This window comes from Aptenodytes patagonicus, chromosome 1, assembly GCF_965638725.1.
Source record: "Aptenodytes patagonicus chromosome 1, bAptPat1.pri.cur, whole genome shotgun sequence".
Taxonomy (NCBI): Eukaryota; Metazoa; Chordata; class Aves; order Sphenisciformes; family Spheniscidae; genus Aptenodytes; species Aptenodytes patagonicus.
This window is the reverse complement of record NC_134949.1, coordinates 139,591,884-139,612,913: the sequence shown is the minus strand read 5'-3', so window position 1 is coordinate 139,612,913 and position 21,030 is coordinate 139,591,884. Positions and strand designations below refer to the sequence as shown.

The following is a 21,030-nucleotide window of genomic DNA, read 5'->3' as shown; positions in this document are numbered from 1 at the left end:
AATAATCACTCACAGACCTGCCCTCCCTGAGGGAGTCGAAGCCCTGCCTTTGGACCCCATCTGCATTTCCTTTGGCCTCCACAGCACGCTGTGATGATGATTTCCCCAACCTAACACCCAGGGCCAGAAGCACCACATCTCACAGGATCAAAGCCACAGCAATGAACCCTCCTGCCTTCCCCGATGTGCGCCCCATAAACACCTGTCAGCTTCACAGCAGGGTTTAGCTTTATCACCAGGCGTGGTGCAAAGCAACATTTTATTCAAGACAGCCCTTCCCTTTGCAGGCTGGGCATTTACACCACAGCCAGCGTCAGTGGCGAGATGGGGTGACTGCACAGGTGGACACCTACACATCTACCCCAGGAGACAGCGTGAGGTAGGCAGGTGCTCAGCCGCACTTGCCCAGGCACTCGAGGAGCTCCATGCGGATGGCGATGCGCACGTGCCAGCCCAGCGGGATGAGGCGGATGTAGCGGGCCACGATGGGCGGCCGCAGCAGGTTCTGCACCGAGGACGAGCGGTCCGAGTTGCCATAGAAAACCTGGGGAGAGAGGTGTGGGCGGGCGGTTAGGGGGCTGAAAATCCTGCCCCATGAGTTTGGGGTGCCTGTGCAGAGCAGAGGAGGAGGAGGAGGAAGGTCCCTCTCTCCCACCCCCAAAATAAAAATAGCCAGACGCAGACAATTTTTGTCACACTGACTGGGTTTTCTGAGTAAGTCACTTCCCCCCCATCGTTCCTCCACTTTTTCTGGTTAAGCTAGACTTAATCTCACCCCATTCTCTCTCATTCACCTTCTGGCAGCAAGGCACCATGTGTTTGGAGTGAGTGTGGCTGACCTTGGCTGTTTGCAGTTCACAAGCCGGGCTCCCAGATACGCAGATATAGACAAAAAATATATTTGGGGGCCCTTCCCCTCTGCTTGGCCACACTGCCATGCCTCCCACTGCCATGACCTGTTTTTTTTGGGAAAGCTCAGCATCTCCCCAGGGCTGCAGGAACTGGTGCTTTGGCAAAGCAACCAGAGCCTCCCATGCTGGGACAGGGCCATCCCCATGGATGGACACTGGCGATGCCTGGGAGGCAGCAGCCATGGCATCCCCTAGCCCACCTGGGCTGCACGGGGACCACAGGCACCACTGTAGGGTCCCCTGTGCAATTTTTCACTTCAAACCAACCACTAATAAGTGCAGCGTGCGAACGGTTCAGTGGGTTGTGACTTAAATAGTTGCAGATTTTGTCTCAGGGGTTTTTCTGCATCATTAATCGTGCACTAGCCCTGGACTTACAGCAAAAGAAGGAGCACCCATTTTGCAGTGTCCAGGCACGGCTGGCATAGTGCGGCCCTGGCCAAGAAAGAGGTTTTATCATGGAGGTGCCACTTCCCCTGCCATGCCAGCTAATGCCTCCATCCTGCCGAGTTTAGTCTAGACTCCACCATCGTCATTAGCAAAAAATGTATTTTGTCCTTCTGCCATTGGTCAGCGTGGCACTTGCTCTTACCATGGCAGGGGGACACCCCTCTCCATGCTGCCCCCAGATGTGGGGTGAGCACCAGGCCCCATCCACCCTGCTGCTCCCACAGGAACCCCTCTTGGGGCACCTCCTTGCCAAGACCCGATGCTTTTGTGTCACCAGATGTGCCCCCTGCTCCACCAATGGCTGAAGCGTAAAGTCCACTGACCCGGTTGTTCCCAGTCTGATCCTTGTAGTAAACCCAGTTGAGGTTTTCGTCGGTGCGGTACTGCATGCTGTACTTGGTCATCCACTCATCGGCATCGCAGCGCCCTTGCGTGAGGATCCCCGAGATCACCTTCACCTCCTTCAGGTCGATCTGCAGCCACTGCCCATTGTCCTGGTACTTGGAGAGCCACGCGCACCTGGGGGGACACCACCAGCCCCGCTATACCCTCCGGGCCTGCCCTCCTGGGCGGCCCCTCCTGCCCCAACGCTGCTGGGGTTGCCCCAGCCTGCCTGCCCACGGGACCCCTCAGGGAGGCATTTTCAGACTCACCCAAAGCCTTGGCCATTGAGGCGGGCCTTGTTGGCTGTCCAGGAGGAGTACCAGCCTGTGTACTGGTCGGGGTTGGAGCAGCTTATCTGGTCAGGGGTGACAGCGCCGGACTCGAAGCCCAGGGGCTTGTGGTAGGGGCACTCTGCAGAACAAGGGAAAAAACATGCTATCATAAGGCCACGAGTGGCTGGCTTTGTTTCCTGGTTGCATTTGCACACTTGTCAACACCCTCTGTGGTTTCACTGCTCCCTGTCCTCCCTGGCCAGGATGCTGGGGATGCTCTTAAACCTAGAAAACAACCCCTGCAGTATTTGCTCCCAGGGGCCATGGGGTCTTCATTTCTAACTCTTCTCTTGTATAAATTTCTGACTCGTCTCTCTCTCAAACTTCCCAAACCTGTGCTGCCTGCAGCATTTGGGGGGGAAGGTTTTATTCAGATGTTGCAGTCCGAATCTCCTTCTTGCAAGCATGTGGAAGCAGATCCAGACTGGATCCATCAACCTGGATCCAACCTCCAGGCTGTCAGCCTCTGCCTGGTCCTTGAGAAATGCCTGGCATGGATTTTCTTGCTGGACTTTATCTCCTTCTGCTCCTCCATCCACTGTCTTGATTTATGGCTATGCCTGCACAGCAAAATTGCTGAGCCTGCTCTGATCATCCCTCCACAAGCACCCTCAGAACTTCTGCATTTTCTGCTATGGGGACTATCTTTGTATCTGGAGATGGTCTTGTCTTGTGGAAAATCTGCGGGTACTCTGGTGCCAGTGAGGTGTAATGCTTGGCCCTGCCGAAGGCTCAGGGATCTCCATCTGAGTTTTTGCCTTCAGATCTTCAGGCTACCGAACCTGACCCCACAGTTGTCTTCTGTGATAGCAAGAAGTTCAGCAAGACTCCCACTGGCTGCAAAACCACGAGGGGCAGAAATATTCATTCATCATTAAAACTTTCTGTGATGGGTCACCACACAGTGCTCTGGAAGGTAAGCCTTTGGTGATGCTGCCGTGCAGAGCGCCTGCATGCTACCTGGACCTAGTTGGGGGTTTTTTTTGTTATGTTCATTTTTTATGCGAGCAGGTTATCACTACATATCTAGATACAAATAAAGAAGGTGCTCACAAGTGTCAGATGGAAATTGCCTCGGCAAACATCTATATCATGGGCAGCATTTTTCTAATTTTGCAGCCTGTGGAGCATGTGTGGTCCCCCAAGGGTGACTGTCACATTTTCCAGTTTAGTGTAGTTCGTTTCATGGGTTTCGGCAATAAAGGAGCAAGCAAAGCTCTGCGCAGCTTCACTCATGGGTAGGATGTTTCCTTGCCTTAGCCATGCCTGACCAACCAGCATGATGCCTTGTGTTAAAAATGACCGACATGTGGGGAGCATCAGCAGGCGCCCAGGGCCCGGCGTGACCACAGCCTCCCCGGTGCAACGCCCCAGCACTGGGGCGGCACAGTCGATGTCTCATTAGCAAGCTCCACTAGGTCGATACAGTATGCATCAATATCTCATTAACATATCTTGCTCAGTTGGTACCTCATTAACGTGTTTTTCCCCATGAAAAGACATAGCTGCCATCCCGCCTTCCTCCAGGCACGGAAACATCATGCTTTTCCACTGCATTAAAAACCCTTGCTCCCCTTGTGCAAGAGGGCGGCCGGGCTGGGGTGGCTTTGTGTGTTTACTACTCGGCAGGCTTATCTTGAACACCACGTAACTTTACTTTTAGCAACATTAATCCGCAGACCACACAACCGTAATGCAATTAGCAGGTCACCTTCTGGCGCGTCTGGCTGCATCACGCGCAGGGACCCGCGAAACAGATGCCTGGTGCCCGCCCGGCCAAACTGGCTAAGCCATTTAACGCCATTACCGCCAACCTGGAGAAAACTCGTGCAGCGGTTGCAAGGCCAGCTGCTCCCCTCTGGCTGTGCCAGAGACAGCTCTGCAACACCTCAGCACAGCTGCTCTGCAAACCGTCCCCAGGCAGCGGGGACACCAGGCCACACTGCCGTGGCTGGGCTGGGCTGGGCTGGGTGAGGAGAGTGCAAAGCCCCCCTGCCTGGGGAGAGAGACAGCTGGAAGATAACAGTGACAACATTCCTTATTCAGGAGAACAGCCTTCATTGGTCAAGGAAGATGCCTTCATTACTCAGCTACAGAATGCTAATGCGTGAAAGCACCCATCACACCTAGCCTGGACAGGAAACCTAGAGCCGCTCTTCTCACACACGTGTCTCTCGGCCATGGATGGATCAACCAAATATGCCGTGTCTCCTTTCCTTCCCTTCCCTTTCAAGGGGCAACAGTTTTAAACTGAAAGAGGGTAGGTTTAGATTGGACATAACGAAGAAATTTTTTACAATGAGGATGGTGAGCCAACGGAGCAGGTTTCCCAGGGAATTTGTGGATGCCCCATCATTGGAAGAGTTCAAGGTCAGGTTGGATGGGGCTTTGAGCAACCTGGTCTAGTGAAAGATGTCCTTGCTCGTGGCAGGGGAGTGGGACTAGATGATCTTCAAAGGTCCCTTCCAACCCAAACCATGCTGCGATTCTGTGATTCCTTGGTGCAAGTGATAGCAGGGTGGTACCAGGCTGTAGCAAGGCTTCAGATGGAGAACTCTACATTGTTAAGGTTAAACAGCAAGAAAATGTGCAGTAGGACAAGGCTGGCATGCTAGGTGTAGGTGCCGTTAGGGAGCCACCGTAAGAAGGACTTCCCAAGGGGTTGGTCAGGGATCTCTGCTGGGCCGGCTGCGATTCAGCATTGCCATGAGGCTCTGCGGTGCGTGTGAGCATGCCGATGCTGCTCCTTGCACATGACAGCAGGGCTGCAGGAAGCAGGGGGATCCTACATGGTGACCTGGAGTGTGCAGTAATCTCTGTTTGTCCAAAATATGCTTTACTGCAGCTCCATGCAAAGGGATTCAGTTACAGGTGGATGATGTGCAGGTGCAGGGTGGCACCTTCTGAATGGAGAGAGTCTGCGACAAGAATGCAAGGACTGCAGGGACCTGCCCATCACAGGTGGTCTTCGTGATGATGCTGTGACAAAAAAGAGTTGTGGTGGCCAGCCCTTTGAAAGGGAGTGGCGAGCTCGGGCAGTGCCATGCCAGCTCAGACTCATGTTTGGAGTAGTGCATATGGGTTTCTTTCATAAGAGACTGGGGGAAGCCCTCAGAACAAGGGATATAAAGTGTCATTTCTGGAGTTCCTATAAGTGATTCTTCTGCATCACAGGGGCTGCCTCCAGCAAATGCCTTCTTCCTCTTCATACTTGCCCCAGCAGGCAGCCTTGTGGAGATACCAGCTGCAGAAACTGGAAGGACAGAGCCTGAGAAGCCGTGACCCTTTACTGGGGATGTCTGGGCCACTCTGCCCTGGGGGAGAGACACCACCCATGCACGGCAGATGAATCCTCTCCTTGTAGTTTCTCTGGGCAGGGAAGAAGCCTGTGGGCAATGCTCAAGCTTGGGCGAGTCCCAGGTGGACACAGCTTCCACAGGAGCAGGGTGCTTGGAGGGAGAGCTCAGGGGAAGCAGATGGCCCAGCGAGGATGACTGGAAAGGCTCTGTGCTTGTCAGCTGCCTCATGCCACGGGAGGGAAACCTTCAGGTCCAACACAAGCATGGGATAGAAATGCCTGGGGTTTATTCCCCCTCTCATTTCTGTTTGCATATGCCTGCAAGCTCTAGCGATGGTGTCATATCTTCTTGTCAATACACATTTTTATTTGCTTTCTAGCCCATCCTGGCTTTCACTCAGACCTCTTCTAGGGTAACTCATTTAACCTCCTCCTCCTTCAGGGCAGCCATACCAAATGGTGAGCACGGGGGTGACTGTTTTCCCCGTCTATCTCCCCTGGGGAACCCGGGAGCAGCAAAACACACCTCAAGTTGTTGCACAGCCTCTTGCAGGAGCTGGGAAGAGGTGGTTGCTAGTGGGCATGAGGCAGGCAGGTACCACTTTTGGCACCCGGCCCCAGAGGGGGTGAACACCTCTGACATCTGCATGACAGGGGCCTGAACAAGAGTGCAGCTTCTGTGGGACACATGAGCTAAAACTGAGGATCAGCTGGGCACCGATAACATGACCTGTGAGGAACGGCCGAAAGAGCTGGGCAGGGGCAGCTCAGAGAAAACTCAAAGGAAACACAATTGTGGTCTTTTACTGTTTAAAAATATGCTGCAAAGAAAGAATAAACTGTTTTCTTTGACCCCTGGGGAGAGGAGATGATGTCACAGGCTAAACTGCAGCAAGGGAGAATCAGCCTAGGTTGTACAAAAGGTTTCCTACAGCAAATCCTGCACACAGCAGTAGCTGCCCCAGGCAGTTTCTGGGAGCACCGGCGCTGGGGGCTGTAGAGACAGGGCAGGCAAGCGCCTGCCGGCACCGGCCAGCCTGGGCCACCCTGGGTGACCTCCCAAGGCCCAGGCACGGCCCCCACTGCTGCTGCCCCTCTGCCCGAAGGTACAGGGTCACCCTGCACCTCCCACCAGTGCAGCTCCCCCGGCCCCACCAGGAGCTGGGTTTCGAACAAGTACCACCATAACATGCCACCTCTGCAATGCAGGGTGCAACGGGGGAAGCTGCTGAAGATCACCAAACATGGCTAAAAGCGCACTGGCCCATTACCTGGCATGCACTCTAAGCTGTTAGTCCTGCTGGACCACACCGAATTAGGACCTCCTTGGCAATCGCATTTGCAAGCCTTGCTGTGCCACAGCTCCAGTCTCTCATCCTAAAAGGAAGGTAAAAAACCAGTAAGAAATCAACATAGTCATCAACAATAGTGACACAAGGCTAAACCTGAGTCCTGAAGCTTAGGCAGACACTCACGCCTGCCCAGGCTGCTGTACCTTCTCTGAGCCCCTTTCTTCATGCCAGCCCAGCACGAAACGTGGGATGACTCCCCCTTGGATTCAGAGGTCAGAGCACGTGTCTGGGCTTGGAGGCCCAGGTGCCTTCCCTCCTTCTGTCCCAAGGCACCAGAGCCAGGCACTGTTGGGCCCCCAGCATCTACCCGGAAGCCAAACCAGCCAGAGAGACTTACCTCTCCTGGGGACAGGGCCAGTGCAGCTGGGGCAGCGGGAATGGGGGGAAGAAGAGAGAGAGAGAGATCAGAAACAAAGATGCTGCAAGCAAACATCAGGAAACGCAATGAACATTTACTCCTGAGCTGGGGACAAATAAATTGAGAAAGGACTGACAAATCTACTGCGTTTCCCCAAGCTGATTGCCCGGGGAAAGCAAGAGGACGTGGGCAGGAACAGGGCACTGTGTGTGCCCGTGCTGGTGCTACTCCCCCACTGTGTTTTCTTTTCAATGCCTTTGGCATCTGTTCTTTCTGATCAGATACACCTGAAACATCCTGAGGAGAAACCCATGCCGGCCCCCTTGGCCTCTGCTTTACAGCTAATTTCGCCCCTATCCCTTTTTGCCGTCTTCCTGCCCCACAGTTTCCCTGTCCCCTTTTGCCCTTATAACGTGTGAGCTGATGAACCCCAAGGGTGAAATCTCAGCCTGGTGCCACCGCAAATCCCCAGTGCCTTCAGAGGAGACGGGACACCCTGCGAGGTGCCTGGCCTGAGATCACTCCCGCTGGATGGGATGGAGGAAAATGAAATGTAAATAGGTCTTCCCAATCCATCTTACATAAGAGACTGGCTTTTATTTCTTTCTTAGAGAAAACCAGTTGTTGTGGCTGTAGAGGAAGAGCCGCTATTTTTGTAACATCTGACCTGTTTTATCTCCTGCCTGCCACTGAGCAATGGGGTTTTTATGAGCCCTTTCCTTACTGAAAGGGCTCTCCCGCTTCCCAGTGCAATCCAAAGCAGACTATGTTAATAGCATTTGGACTGGCAGAATAGTGCCCAGACAACTATGAAAATAAAATAACTAAAAAAAATAGTCCCGTGACTACTGATAACTCATCAACACAAGTCAAATGTCAAACATTTGTTTTCAATATCAGTAGGGAATCTGCAAGCCACTAAGGACCAAGCTATTGAGCAGGTAAAAACTTGCACACAGGAGCCATGAGAAACCCACCATCTCCAAACAGAGGTTTTCTGGGTAGGAAAAGAGGATCTTTTCACCAAATGAATTAGACTCTGAATTATTCACTGAAATCTAGTTATTATTTATTCATTCATACACTGTCACTTTGCTGAGCCTAGGAAGCTCCAACTAATGCTGGGAATTTACATCCCACATTTCTATAGCAAGTTTCATCTCAAAAGACTCACAAACACTGTGCAATTATAATCAGCTGAAATATAAACGATATACAAAGCTCCGTTTATTACTCAAATGCAACTGCTCCTTGGGTGTGACATGGAGTCTGAATGTATCAAGAGTCTGAGAAAGACCCCAGCAAAGAACAAAATGATCAAGAAATAAAGAAAAAAATCCTTTCTTTAATGCGGAGATGGTCTCCTTTGCTTCAGTGTCCCAGGCCATTATTTCTGGCATCAGGAACTTACTGCATTAACCCAAGGCATCGGTCCTGGCAGAAGAGGTAAACATTGGTCTACAATAAAAATACGTGGCTTTTAGTCGGGCCCAAGAGGGAGGCAGGGGGGCACCCAGACCCCATCAAGCTCAGCAGGAAAACATGGGTGCACGTCTCCAGATCTGGCCTCCTGGAAAGCCTAGGCTGGGGGCCATGTGCAACACCGCGCTCCACCTTTCCCAACAGAGATGTCCCCCAGCCAAGTCCCATGACTTCTTGTGCAACAACAAAACCAAGGCGGAGGTGCAAGCCCAAGGCCACGCAGTGCATTGCCACCTCTCTGCTGTGCCACACAGCATGAGGGTGGTTTAAGTTAAAGCTGCCTGTCATCAGATCAATACGCTACAAACCAAGACATTATCAACTATCGAAACTGTATTGCCTTTGCCAATAAAAGCAATGAAGCGCGTCTCCTGCTCGCTTGGTGCTTTCTTTGATGCCGATGCTGGAGCGGCACTGGCAGCGGGGGCATGGGAGCTGGGCCGGTGGGAGCCGCTCCTGCCCTTCCAGCCCATGCCATGGTGGCCTTTCCTGGCAGGATGGGTGCCCTGCTCCGGGAGCACCGGCTGCAAGGACTAGCTTCAGTACCCTGGGATTTGGGAGCCTGGCTCCCCAGCCAGCGCAGCCTGTCACGCATCCCCACAGCCCAGGTCTGAGCTCATGGGGCTGCAGCCTCAGCTCCTCCAATCTGCAGGTGTTCAAGTTTCATTTAGAGATGTGTGCTCACTACATATTTCTTAACCTCTTTATTTTCACCTTTGGAAGACTGATTTTTGTGGAAAACCTTTTGTGGATCATTTTGTGTTTTCCTCCCAGTGGTTAAATGCACTTTGGCCTGGCAATGACCTGACAAGTAAGTGGAGCTACACAGAGGTGAAAGCAAAGGTGCCTGCACCTCTTTGCATAAATACTTGCCTTGGCTCCCCTGGAGCACCCAAGGTGCTGCAGGGGGACTTTGGGGCTACAGAGAAAACCTGGTAAACAAACTAGCAAATGAATATACTTTGTATAGGAATAAAATATTTATCTTTTCTCTTCTACTGCATACCAGCAGCCCACTTACATGTGTGTCAGGTACATTTGCCCAGCATGAGGAAGACTGTATTGTGGTGAAGCCTACTCTTGTGCACCATGTGCCTGCAGTGGGGAAAGGGGGCGTGAATTACCAGGCTGATGTAGGGGTATTACTTTGGGTCCATGCTGAGCCCTTCAGCAGGCCTCCTGAGTCCCTGCCGGGTGTTTGAGAGCCAAGATCAAAATTTGGCACCTCATTGACAGATGCAGCTGGAAACCCAATGGCTGTGAGTGAAACAACAGAAAAAAAAGGAACAGTTTTCAGGTGGGTGGGTGTACGGTAGCACCCACTCAACTGCCAGGAATAAACCCTCCTACCCTGGCTGCCCTGGCGTTGCTTGGGTAGCTGCACCAGGCCAGTGATGCCTGCTCCTGAGCTACAAAAGCAGCTTTTAGGGTTTTTAGGTTTGTCAGCCAGGGGACATCACTGCAAATCAAGCAAGGGTGTGAACTTCAAGCACAAAAGCCCTTTTTTCAGTGCAACGCGTTATTGGGTCAGCCTTGTGACACACAGTGGTGCAAAGGCAGTGCCAAGGCAGGGGTGCCAGCCTGCTGCCCCTACGGCTGTGCCCAGTGGGCTGGGGGCCTCCACACCTCGCCGCATGGCTCGCTGGCATCTCAAATAGGAGGTCAACTATGCCTTTTTGAGCTGCAAGAGGTTAACTGCTAAGGGCTCGCTCCCATGAGCAGCTCAGCCATCCGACCGCTGGCAGCTGCAGCCTGCGGCACAGGGGAGCAGGCAGGCTTGGCTTGGGCTAAGCACGGCAGTGGATGGGCCAAACATCCTGCCTGGGCAGCGCGGCCTGATAACCCCTGGCATCGGGAGAGGAAAGGAGAGGAAAAGATGCCCTTGCCTGCAGTCGGCCGGAAAAAGTAGTAATTGATATATTGGTGTGTTTACAGCTGTGACGGGCCCTGTCCTACAAAGGAAATGAAGAGGAAAGCTGGCTGCCAATAGTCTAACAATGTGATGGCCAGCATGCTTTTATAGTGAGTGTGTTTGCCTTCAAGGAAGGTTACAAAGATAATTGGTAGTTGTAGGTCAGACAGAACGAATTGCTGCAATTCGTGGGAGAGTCATAAGTCCTGCACAGCCGCCGGGGGCTGTTGTGTTAAAAGTACAGGACTGAAAAAAACCCCAAAACATTAGAAAGGAAAGAGCCCTATTTACAGCCCCCACAGTGCCCCAGGACATTCAGCAAACCATCAGTTCAGTGAAATAAATTATTATCTGTGCGTGTTTGTGAGAGGCAGGGAGAACGGCATGCGCCTTTCCTGTCCCTCCATCCTGCCCTGCAGCATGGCGCATCCAATGCACTGCCATCCACAAATGTCACCCCGTAGCACCGGATTTGGGGACTGGGGCTTGGGCAAGCATCAGGGGATGATTTTGTGCCGGAGCACCCGTCCCAGTGAGGCTGGGCTGGAGCATGGACCCCGGGGCGGCCCCGCTAGGCACCCACCACTGGGCAGGATGGAGGGCAGAGACATCCCAGGGACTGTCCCAGATTTGGGGGAGGAGGAAAAGAGCTGGCAGAGGCAGTCCTGGGATGCCGGGAGGACATGGGTTTCCCGAGGTGGAGGTGGGATAAAGCAGCAGCCACAACTTGGGCTACCTGGGGAAAGGAAGGGGCAAGTGGTAGCAAGGAGGCTCAGCTGCTGGCATTGTAATGACAGGAACAGGTAACTACGTGTCTCAGAAAGTTTGTGGTCATTAAGAACGTGGTTGAACAAGAGAAAGAAAGGAGGAAGGTAAGTGGGGGGCAGAAGTAACACCGCCAAAGGCTGGGCACATTTTGATAAGGTCAACTCTGAGAAATCATATTGAATATCCTGACCGTAGAGCCACGACAGCAAGCCATCTTTTTTTAGTGTGGATAGAATTAATGACAGATGTACAAGCGTGAGAAAGCACATTATAAAATAAAACAAAACAGAGAAATAAAATATAACACAGAATAAATGTCAGTCACTCAATTTACTGGAGTAAGTTCACATAAACCTGGTCATTGCAGGCAAAGTATGTGGAAAATGTTAATAACTTTGTTTATTTATTGACTTTAGATGTTTATCTGTTGATTTAGGTGACCTAGAAGCTTCAGCTGGAAAAGAGTTAATTTTGCCTTTCATCTCTGTAAGCAACATCTCCGTTTAACAGAGCTCAGAGGGATGAGCAAAATTGTTTTCTCTTCACTTCTCTCAGTGGAGAGCACTCCCTCCGTGATGCAGCGCTTTCCCAGCGTGGTGGCTCCTGCTGCAAAGCTAGTCACCTGCTTCGCTTCTACACGTGTGGGCCATGGGGCAGGGGAAAGGAAAACAGCTTAAAAAAACCAGAAAAATGTGACTGGAGCCCCAGAAAAGCTGTCACAGAAATGAAAGAGGTGACTGGAATGAATGGCACTGGTTTTGTCACGTTTTCTGAAAGGCAAACCATTGCAAGTCCCTGTTTTCCTTGAGCGTCACATTAGAGAGCATCCGGAAGCAGAGTTAGGTGAGGCAGTCTGCAAGCAACACAGAGGGATGAGACACTGAAAAAAGCATTGCAATACCTCTGTGCCCATCAGGTGCTAGTTTGTGGGTTGCCTCATTATTAACCTAGGCTATTTTTACATCCCAGCCCTGGAAATCGTGCCAGGCGAGCGAGGTGACTCACATCAGGCTGCGCCAGCCTCTGTAGCAAGGTGCATTTGGGGAAGCTGCCACGTCCCAGGCCACTGTCGCCCATGGCGTTTTTCCCGTCTCTCCTTGCCCCTGCGCCAGTGACGATGGTCCCAGGGAGCCCTGCTGCAGCCATGGCCGGTCCCCAGGTCCCCTTGGCAGGCATAGCTCCCTCGCCTGGTCGCTTCATGGTTGCTTTTGTTGTTTTTCCCCCAGGGCTTTTTCTGTGGCCATGCTAAGCAGGCTCTGCGGGGACCATGTCGTGCAAACAGTGCCTTTATTTCTAAAAAGTGCAGGCTTTAAACAGTCCTTGGGAGCTATGCTGGCAGACAGAGACCCCCAGGGCATACACAGATCTGTGTCTACCAAAAGATTTTGGGAGCTAGGCTGGCCTGGTGAAAGCAGGGCGTTCATCCAGGGGCTCTCACCACCTAAAGCTGCACTGGGCCAAATGCTCAGCCTGTTTCCCCTGTAGGTGATATTCTGGCCCTGGCACCCCCCAGGAGGGCACCGCCGCCCCGGCACACATCAGCCTGCGAGGACTCATCTCTGCTGATCACTGACAGGCACGGCCAGAGCCAGAGACTGAAGGCAAGACCAGCACCAGCATCAGCCTGTGGAGGGGAGAAGGTCTCATACTTTGTGTTAAGCTCCTCTCTCGTGCTTTAACACAGCTGCTGTTTTCCTCATTCATTTTGTGGGGATTTTTCATGGTTTTATTATTTTCATTTCCATTTAATTTTTTTTATTTGAATGATTTTTATTTGGTTTCCATTTTCATTCATTTGTATTGTGTCTCATTTAATATTTACTGGTATTTATCTGAAAGTGAGAAAAAACATACTTAAAATAATGACAAATACACCTATTTAATGCATATTCATTTATCTTTTACACCTGCTGTCTCCATAATTTTTCTGCAAAATTTTTTTATGTTGTGAAAATATTTGAAAAAAACATAAATAATTTGGAAAAAATCAACCTTTTCCCCTTTTCTTCTTCAGAGATGTATAATTATCTTTTTTTCCAAAGTGTTCCTTTGAAAATTTTTGGCAATTTCTGATCTTATTGACATGTTTGTTCCTTCCTGCTTAGAGCTCTGCAGAACATTGCCTGCATAGTAATTTCATTAGATGTATCGATTATGCCAAAGGGCGGCACTAAAGATGTTATTTACTGTGATCCAGAGGCGGGTTTGGGCCTTTGATTTTGTTTTTTTTTTCAAAGCTGAAAAAAACAGAGAGAGAAAAAGAAATCCACTCTTTTAAACTGCTGAGATGTGCTTATTCCCTGACGTGTAGTGAGCATGGATGGAGTAATGCGGCGCGGGCACGTCACATTCAATGTGCTAAAAGCATATTCATGTCAATCCAGGGCTCGGGGTGCTCCCCCTCACCATATGGAGGGGGCCCGGCAGCTGCTGCGGCTCTCGTCACAGAAGCCTGCCTGCTGCACCATATGCTGCTGCTGCTGCGGTGGTGTCCCCGGCAAACACGAGCCCAGCCAAGGCGCGGGGGCTGGGGGTGCTCCTCTAAGCCACTTGCTCTGCAGGAGAAAATAAGCTAAGGAGCTTATCACGGCATCAGTGCATGTGGCTCAGAGGACTGACCTAGCGGCACCTTCACTGTGGTGGCAGAGGCAGGAGTGTGAGGGGAACCTGGGCAAAGGGTCGCTGCTCGCTCTTTATCCAGAAGAGGACACTTGGACCATGAAGCAGAGAAAAACAGTAAATTAAGAAAACCAGTAAATTAAGAAAATAAACTAAATACCGAAGGAGTGATGCCTGGAAAGTGATCCTGCAAGTAATTTTTCACTGCAGGCTCTCTGAAAATATCCTGATGTGTGGGTGTCTATTAAAAGCAAGCTGTGTCTGGGATTCAGAGCAAGGTATGAACTCATTCCAAGGACTAATTGCAGTTATGCCACCCATTGGGAAAAAAACGTTGGAGTCCGGGTAAAAACAGCCTTCCAAGAAGCTCAGGCACCAGTAACCTTCCCGTGTGAAACAAAGGAGAGCGAAGAGACAAGGTATGAGGGGAACGCACAAATATTTGCTGGAAGATTAAAAGGAAGACCTATTAATTAGACAGAGCGGGGTACAGCCAAGCATAACAGGATGAAGTGAAGGCATGGCTAGTTGAGGAACACTTTCCTATCCATGAAATTTGGTAGACCAAAACATTCAGTGGAAACAGAGAAGGATAGAAAAAACTAGATGAAGCAAAACACTGAGAATTCAACATCCATGGGGGAAAAGCTGGACTGTCTGATAAATCTGTCCCACACACCGACAGATCATACTCTATTCACCCGGTAATATTGGTAGATACTGCCCAGCACTTAGCAAGAGCAACCTCAGCCTTGTTTAAGATAATAGCTTTGCCATTGGCTTTGATGAAGCCAGAAGTTCAAACACAACCCAGAAAATGATCTCCTCGTTCCACAGCTGGGTTAATTAAAATGGAAGGAGACCGTGACCCTGAATTTTCTGGCTTCTTCTAGCTCCTGCTTGCCTGTTATCATTGCTACTTTTCTGAAAAGTAAATTTGAGAAAGCCTCAAAATTGATAAATACTTTTCCCATTTTCTTGACTTATGATTGCTTTTTGTTCTTAAAGTGCCTTTGGAAGTCTTTTCCAGGCCAAAATACCTGAAAGAGCCTTTAAAAAAAGGCAGATCTCCATCAGCAATGTCTTGCTGCTAGAGAAAATGATCAGGTTTTGATTAATCAAGAGTTTTGATTAATGAAGGACCAGTCTTTCATGTTATACTGTACCTCATTTTTCAAATCAGCAATATTATTTACTCACTGGCTCAGCTGCACTACAATTTTCTTTGCAAATTCATATTTTGACAAATTATATGGCAATTTTTTCACACTGCAATTATTTTGTGAAACAGAGTTTTACTACTGAATATCCATAGAGCTGTAAGAATGCTGCTCACTCATGTACATAAACCACACATCTCCTCCACAATTTTGCCTTTCCCCGAATCATTATGCTTCCATGAGAACGCAGATAAGAGCTTGCTTTGTACCCCACAGTCCCTGGCAGAAGAAAGAAGTGTGGATGAAACAAGAAATACAAAGAGGGACATCTGAAAGTGCCTCTCAGGAGGCAAAGTGCATACCTTTGTACCAGAAAAGAAGAGACAGCAGGACGCTTCCCATCTTGAACCGCATCTTTTCCTTCCTCTTTTGGGAATAGCTCCTTAGCATTCTGCTTGGCTTGCTGGGAAGGCATGAGATTAACTTAAGCATTGCGTAAGCACCTTACTCTCCTCCATACTCATGATTTTATCAAGTACCATCAAGCCAACTACACAATTATCACTGTCAAGCTCCATCCTAGAGGATGTGTCATGTGTAACAGTTTTTAAAAGGTAAGAAGTACTGAGGTACTAACACTCTGAGTGCGACTCTGATTGTGTATGTAGACATACGTCCAAATAAACAAGGATATACCTACCTAGAAACCACGTATACCCTCCATAGAAATGCAGATGTCTAATGGTTATAAAATATATGTAGTATATATTGTCTGTTGTATGTAGTATGTATTTATTATCTTCCACCCCAATTATTTACCTCTACCCTATCAATGCCTTTCCTAATAATAGCTGTGTGTAGAAATCTGCCCTGGCCTTACTGCTCTTTCAGTCACCGAATTGCAAGGGGCTGAAAACTGCAATTAGTAGATCAAACAGAAATAGCACATTTCATTTGTTTACTTGCTGAGCTGTAAAAATCTCAAACCAAATAAGTAAACCTCCCTTTGCTAACAGTTCTACCTATAGTATCCTCTCAACCAGTTTACATCAAAGAGAGTTACACATTTGATTTTAAAATGACTGAAAGATTCAAGACAACAACAGACTGCTAGTGACTCCAGTGGATCTTGCACCTGTTCCTCCAATCTCTGTTAATTATGTGCAATTAGCAGTGAATTTTTAATGGAGGTTTTTGAAAGTAATTGCTTCAGAAGCAGCTTTCTTTGTTTCAAAAGATCTCGAATTGTATGCACAGGGAATAGATTAAAGTGCTGCATAGATTACGTGGGCTGCTGTTGAATTAATCTAGACCTGTCTCTAGTCTTCTGGTCTACATCCATTCAAAAAATGCTGTGCAAACAAGGATACTGACTTTTCAGAAACAGTCCCCTGGGCAGGATTCATCTCACCTGCCTTTGGATACCCACAAATTTGGAATGCCCTGTAAATGGGATGTCAGGTACAGCATCCCTCTGCAGTCGCAGCTCCAGAGCTGATGCATCCCGGCCTCACCAGGGCGTGCAACATGGATGGGATGAGTCTCCTGCCAAGGGGGCTCACTGCTTTGCTCAGCCTCGAGCAGTTTAACCTCCTCAACCGAACACTTCTCCCGCTTTAATCTACCCTCAGGGAGAGGGCAGGTTATCGCAGGCAGACCCCGGCATGGACACCGCCATCCTGCTTCATGGACCTGGGCCAGCTCACCCCAAACACTGGGAAGCATCAACGCATGGCAGGGCGAGCAAGCAGGGCGGCTCGTCCCAGGCACCAGGAAGGAGGCCATTTTCCTAAGGGCAGGGGGCTGCTCCTGATTTTTTCTCAGAGGCCTCACACTCATACGCAGTACACCTATCAGGTCAGCAAGACCCACCAGAAAGTTCAGCCAGGGGGTGAACAACCGTGAGCCTCATTGAGGGTACCAGGGAAGCCTCTGGTCATCCACCACGGTGTGGCATCTTGCTCCAGGCTCTACACAGTACCCGGGCAAGGTGCTCTCTCTCCCTCTCTTTGCCATCTGGTCTAAAATGGGCTGCCACAGAGACAGAGATTTCCAGAGCTGCCGAGGACACACGGATGTCTACTCCCTCTCTGCCTTGATGAGCACTTGGTATCTAAATCCCATGGGCTTGAAAATCCCATCTTAAAAATCCCTAAATACCTTCATCCACATATCTCTTGGAAAACCAGACCAGGGCTTCAGTGTCTTGCCTTATGGTCTCATGAGCACAGGTCACTGGGAAGCAGAGCTGCCCACCCAGAGAGAAGTCACCTCCTGTATTTTAAAAAAAAGAAACCAAATTCTCTCCCATCACCCCAAGCAGTTTAAAATCAGCTTGGTTTATGGTCAACTCCACCCTTCAAATCGGTCTTGATTTTGTGTAAGAAATGCAATAGCTCAGGGATCACGTTCAGAAATAGCACAGTTATTATCAGAGGACATTTCATCCAAAGGGACCCCTCAAGACTGGTGGCTCCCCAGTTATAAAATTCCCTCCCCACAGGAAAAAGGGCAGCCTTTGTTTAAAAATGTGTCTGTAGCATTCAAAAAATCAAATTGGTTCACATGAAGAGTAGAAGAGCCTTAAAATTAAAGTCTCTGTATAAATACTATGCAGTTTAGATGCTCTGTGTCTAATGCTGTTGATGGTCCTTCATTTTAATAACTGTAAACAGCAAAACCATGCTGTCACTGCAGACAACATTACTAAATGAATCACATAGTTAATTCCTAGCAAGCATACAAATACTTTCAGGTACAGAAGACAGAAAACATTTTAAAGCCAGTACACAATACAGCACCAGAAAGGGCTACATTTGCCCTTTATAAAAAATAAAAATAATTTTTTTAAAAGGATAAAAATTAGCCTGGCATTGATTATAGAACAAAACTGTGGCTGGTACAAACGGTCCAAAGTAGGACAGTTTGGTGACATCCACGCTGCTACATAAAACAGGGGCAGGAACTGCCTGGGCAGGTTCACTCTTTTGGCCACACATCTTCTCCAGGTCCAGCTCATGTCCCATTGACCCTAAGACATTTTTGTTTGTTTTTATGGCCCTCAGATATTTTGTTGTGCTTTCTTCCCCCAGATTGTGGGAAATAACACAAAGGCCATCCTGCACCACTGGGATGTTTTTAGTCTGTGAAACTGAGAGTACAGCTTGCGTTTCCAGGGGCGCAACATGAAGGCACGGGGGTACGTAAGGGTGCGAAGCCCCTGGGATGGCAGCAGGGGGAATGAAGCCAAGTGGAGGCTGTTTGACACCCTGCCCGGGTATGCTCCCTGGCATGTGTTCTTCCCCAGCTGGGTTAGCTGGCCTGAACCACAATTTTACCAGGAGTTTGCTAAGAATTAAACAGCAATGAATGACCAGAGGCCAGTGCCCCGGTCTGTACCTTGGCTTTGCTTTGTTAACAGAAATAGGTATAGCTCAGCACCGTCTGAGGAGCCCCATGACAGCATCTTATGCAGACTTAACGCTTTCTGCCCATAGCTTTCTCCTTATAAGAAATGAATTATCTTCTGAGCATGGCAGAACTGTGCATCCACAAGCTCTCAAAACACACGGAGCCCTCCCTGGCGCTTGACCGACTGGCAGCGTGCACATGTGCCCTCGGAGAGGAAGCAGGAGGCAAAAGCACCCGCGTGTGAGAGAGAAGTGCAACTCACATAGCGATTTTGTGTTTCTCCCAAAGTCAGAGTACCAGACAGCTAAATCAGAGCGGCGTGCAAAGATTCATGCGTCTGGGAGCTGAACACACATGACACACAATGTCTCAGCACAAATGTGTGACTGGTGCGCTTTGGTTTTAGCACAGTTAGGGAACGTACAAAATACACATTTATACATGTACACGTGAACCACAGGCATCTCTCAGAAGCAGCATACTGACATGCCGAGAGAGCAAGACTGCCAACGCTTTCAGAGCTTAAGTCAAACCGTCAGGAGCTGGATCCCCTTGAAATGGATGGAGCTACAATGGTCTACACATGCTGAAAATCTGGCTCTTGAAATAAAATATTCTCTCCACAAGTCTGAAGTGTGAGCTTAAGTCCTCTTCTGAGAAGGAGCCTTTTTCCTAAATGTAACAAAAGATGATGCAGATAGTTACTGGATGCTGGCCACCAGGATCAGGCCCACTCCCTGTCACGCATGCACCTGGGGGAACTGTGGCTGTCGTTGGCAGGGTAGGCACCATGGGATCACCATTCCTGTCAGATGCATACCCTACATTAGGAGAAGTCTAGCTATAGCTGATTCAGCTTTGAGCCTGTATCCTGGAAGCAGCCCATCTGTGGAAGACAGTTTATCCAAGAGGCGGGATAGATTGCTTTGGCTTCACCTCTCGTGGGCTGCGCACATGCCACTAACCAAGCTAAGCAGAGGAAAGCCAGACCTGAGTACGTCTGCACTTTCAGGCTGCAGGATACACAGGCCCTTAGTGTCGTTACGGTGCTTAATGTTATGGCCTTATCCTGCTAGGTCTTGCTATGTGATATATGGGTGCTTTCTACCCAAAAGAGCTTTTGCAACCTGGCCCAGGTATCCCTGCACTGCAATCTCTAATTTCAGTTTGCCCATACTCCAGAGTGTTTCTTTAGTAAGAGCAAGCACTGACAAAGGTTAATGGTTTTCTTAAGATGATGATGATTAAGGTAAGTTTCTTAATAAGACCCTGATTAAAGTAATTTAAGCCAATTTTTCTCTTTCATCTTTAAGACAGGTAAATCACACCCTCCCACTCTGATCCTGCAAAGAGAGTCAAGAGCAAACTCCAGCTCAGCGGAGCTAAGGGACCCTCCTCCTCCTCCTCCTGCAGAGACATCTTGGCCCCAGCACCCATTAGGGTTCCCACGCACAGACAGATGCTGTGGCAGCATCCATGCCCAGAGGTTACCCTTTTCTAAAGGCTTGCATGTGCAAAGTGAGACAACATATTATAATTCAAAAGTTAAACTGCTCCGAGGCAAGCTGAGATGGCTCTTTCTTTCCTGATTAATAAAACCAACGATACACACAGTACAGGGGAAAACAAGGACGAAGTTAACCGTGCTTGCTAGCTGTGCGCTGTGAAAAGCACTGGCCTTTCCCCAGTGCTCAAACACTCCTCCAAACACAGAGGTGAAAGCAACAGTGCTCCAGTCTGCCCCGGTGAGACACCTCCTTGGGGATGCGTCGGGCTGCAGCCTTTGCCACTGCCGTGTGGGTGCTTGCACACCCTTGGCCCCGCTTGGGAGGAGGCACAGGCCGTGGCTTCTCCCTGCTGCCACCATGGCTGCCTCTGGTCTCTGCGGTCTGTTTGGTTACCTGGCCAAGGCACCATAGTAAGGCAGGGATCCCTTGCCCACGCTGGTGGGGAAAGGCTTCTCTCGCAGGTGGCGTTCAGCCCCGCCAAAGACAAAGCCTCTGACCTGCGGCAGGGAGAGGCCCTGTCTGCACCTTGTGACAGCAGCCAGCCCGGGCCTAAGCTGCACCTGTGAGAAGGGGCCCAGAGTAAGATGCAAAATGGCCCCTAATGGCCTGTAGATCAGGCAGGCTTAAAAGGAGGGGCGACACTCCTTTATTAGGCTTCCAGCTTGCCCATTCCCCCACACGAGCGACCCGTGGCTCAGCAAGGCCTTGGCGCAGCGAGGCCCACGGCCCCTGCGCCACTCTGGGCTTCCCCTCCACACCAGAGGCATGGGGGCTACCGGCCACCACAAAATGGCTCCCAGGGAGTACAGTATGGTGAGCTATCAGATTAAACCCTGTACATCCTGCCCCGCAGAGCTGTGCCAGGCAGGCAGGTGGAGGGAGCGCCAGCCCTCCCTGGGTCTCTCTGCATTTTGGTTGATGTTCTTGTGGGAAACAGCTTTTTAGGGGAAAAAAGCAAGCGCTGCAGCAACATTGTCTAAATTATGCAAATACTCTTAGAAAAACATGTTATTGCACTGGGCTGTGGAAAGGATCCTGCTGGGCCAGGCTTTCCTGTGTGAGAGGCCCTTCCGCTCCCCTCGCCA

At 49.9% G+C, this 21,030-nt stretch overlaps 1 protein-coding gene across 2 annotated transcripts; it reads right to left on the bottom strand.

The window, feature by feature from the left end:
- Positions 1-391: 391 nt before the first annotated feature.
- Positions 392-15,455, bottom strand: RS1 (retinoschisin 1). 2 transcript variants are annotated; one of them, XM_076328891.1, is made up of 6 exons: positions 15,390-15,455; positions 7,065-7,100; positions 6,647-6,752; positions 2,015-2,156; positions 1,685-1,880; positions 392-544 (listed from the first exon to the last, which is right to left on the bottom strand). In XM_076328891.1, the coding sequence occupies exons 1-6, from the start codon at positions 15,438-15,440 to the stop codon at positions 392-394; spliced, it is 684 nt and encodes a 227-aa protein (XP_076185006.1). In that variant the 5' UTR covers positions 15,441-15,455. The 2 variants fall into 2 exon arrangements, with proteins under 2 accessions (XP_076185006.1, XP_076185007.1); XM_076328892.1 differs by having other exon boundaries at positions 7,065-7,090; positions 15,389-15,440.
- Between the last annotated feature and the right edge of the window lie 5,575 nt (positions 15,456-21,030).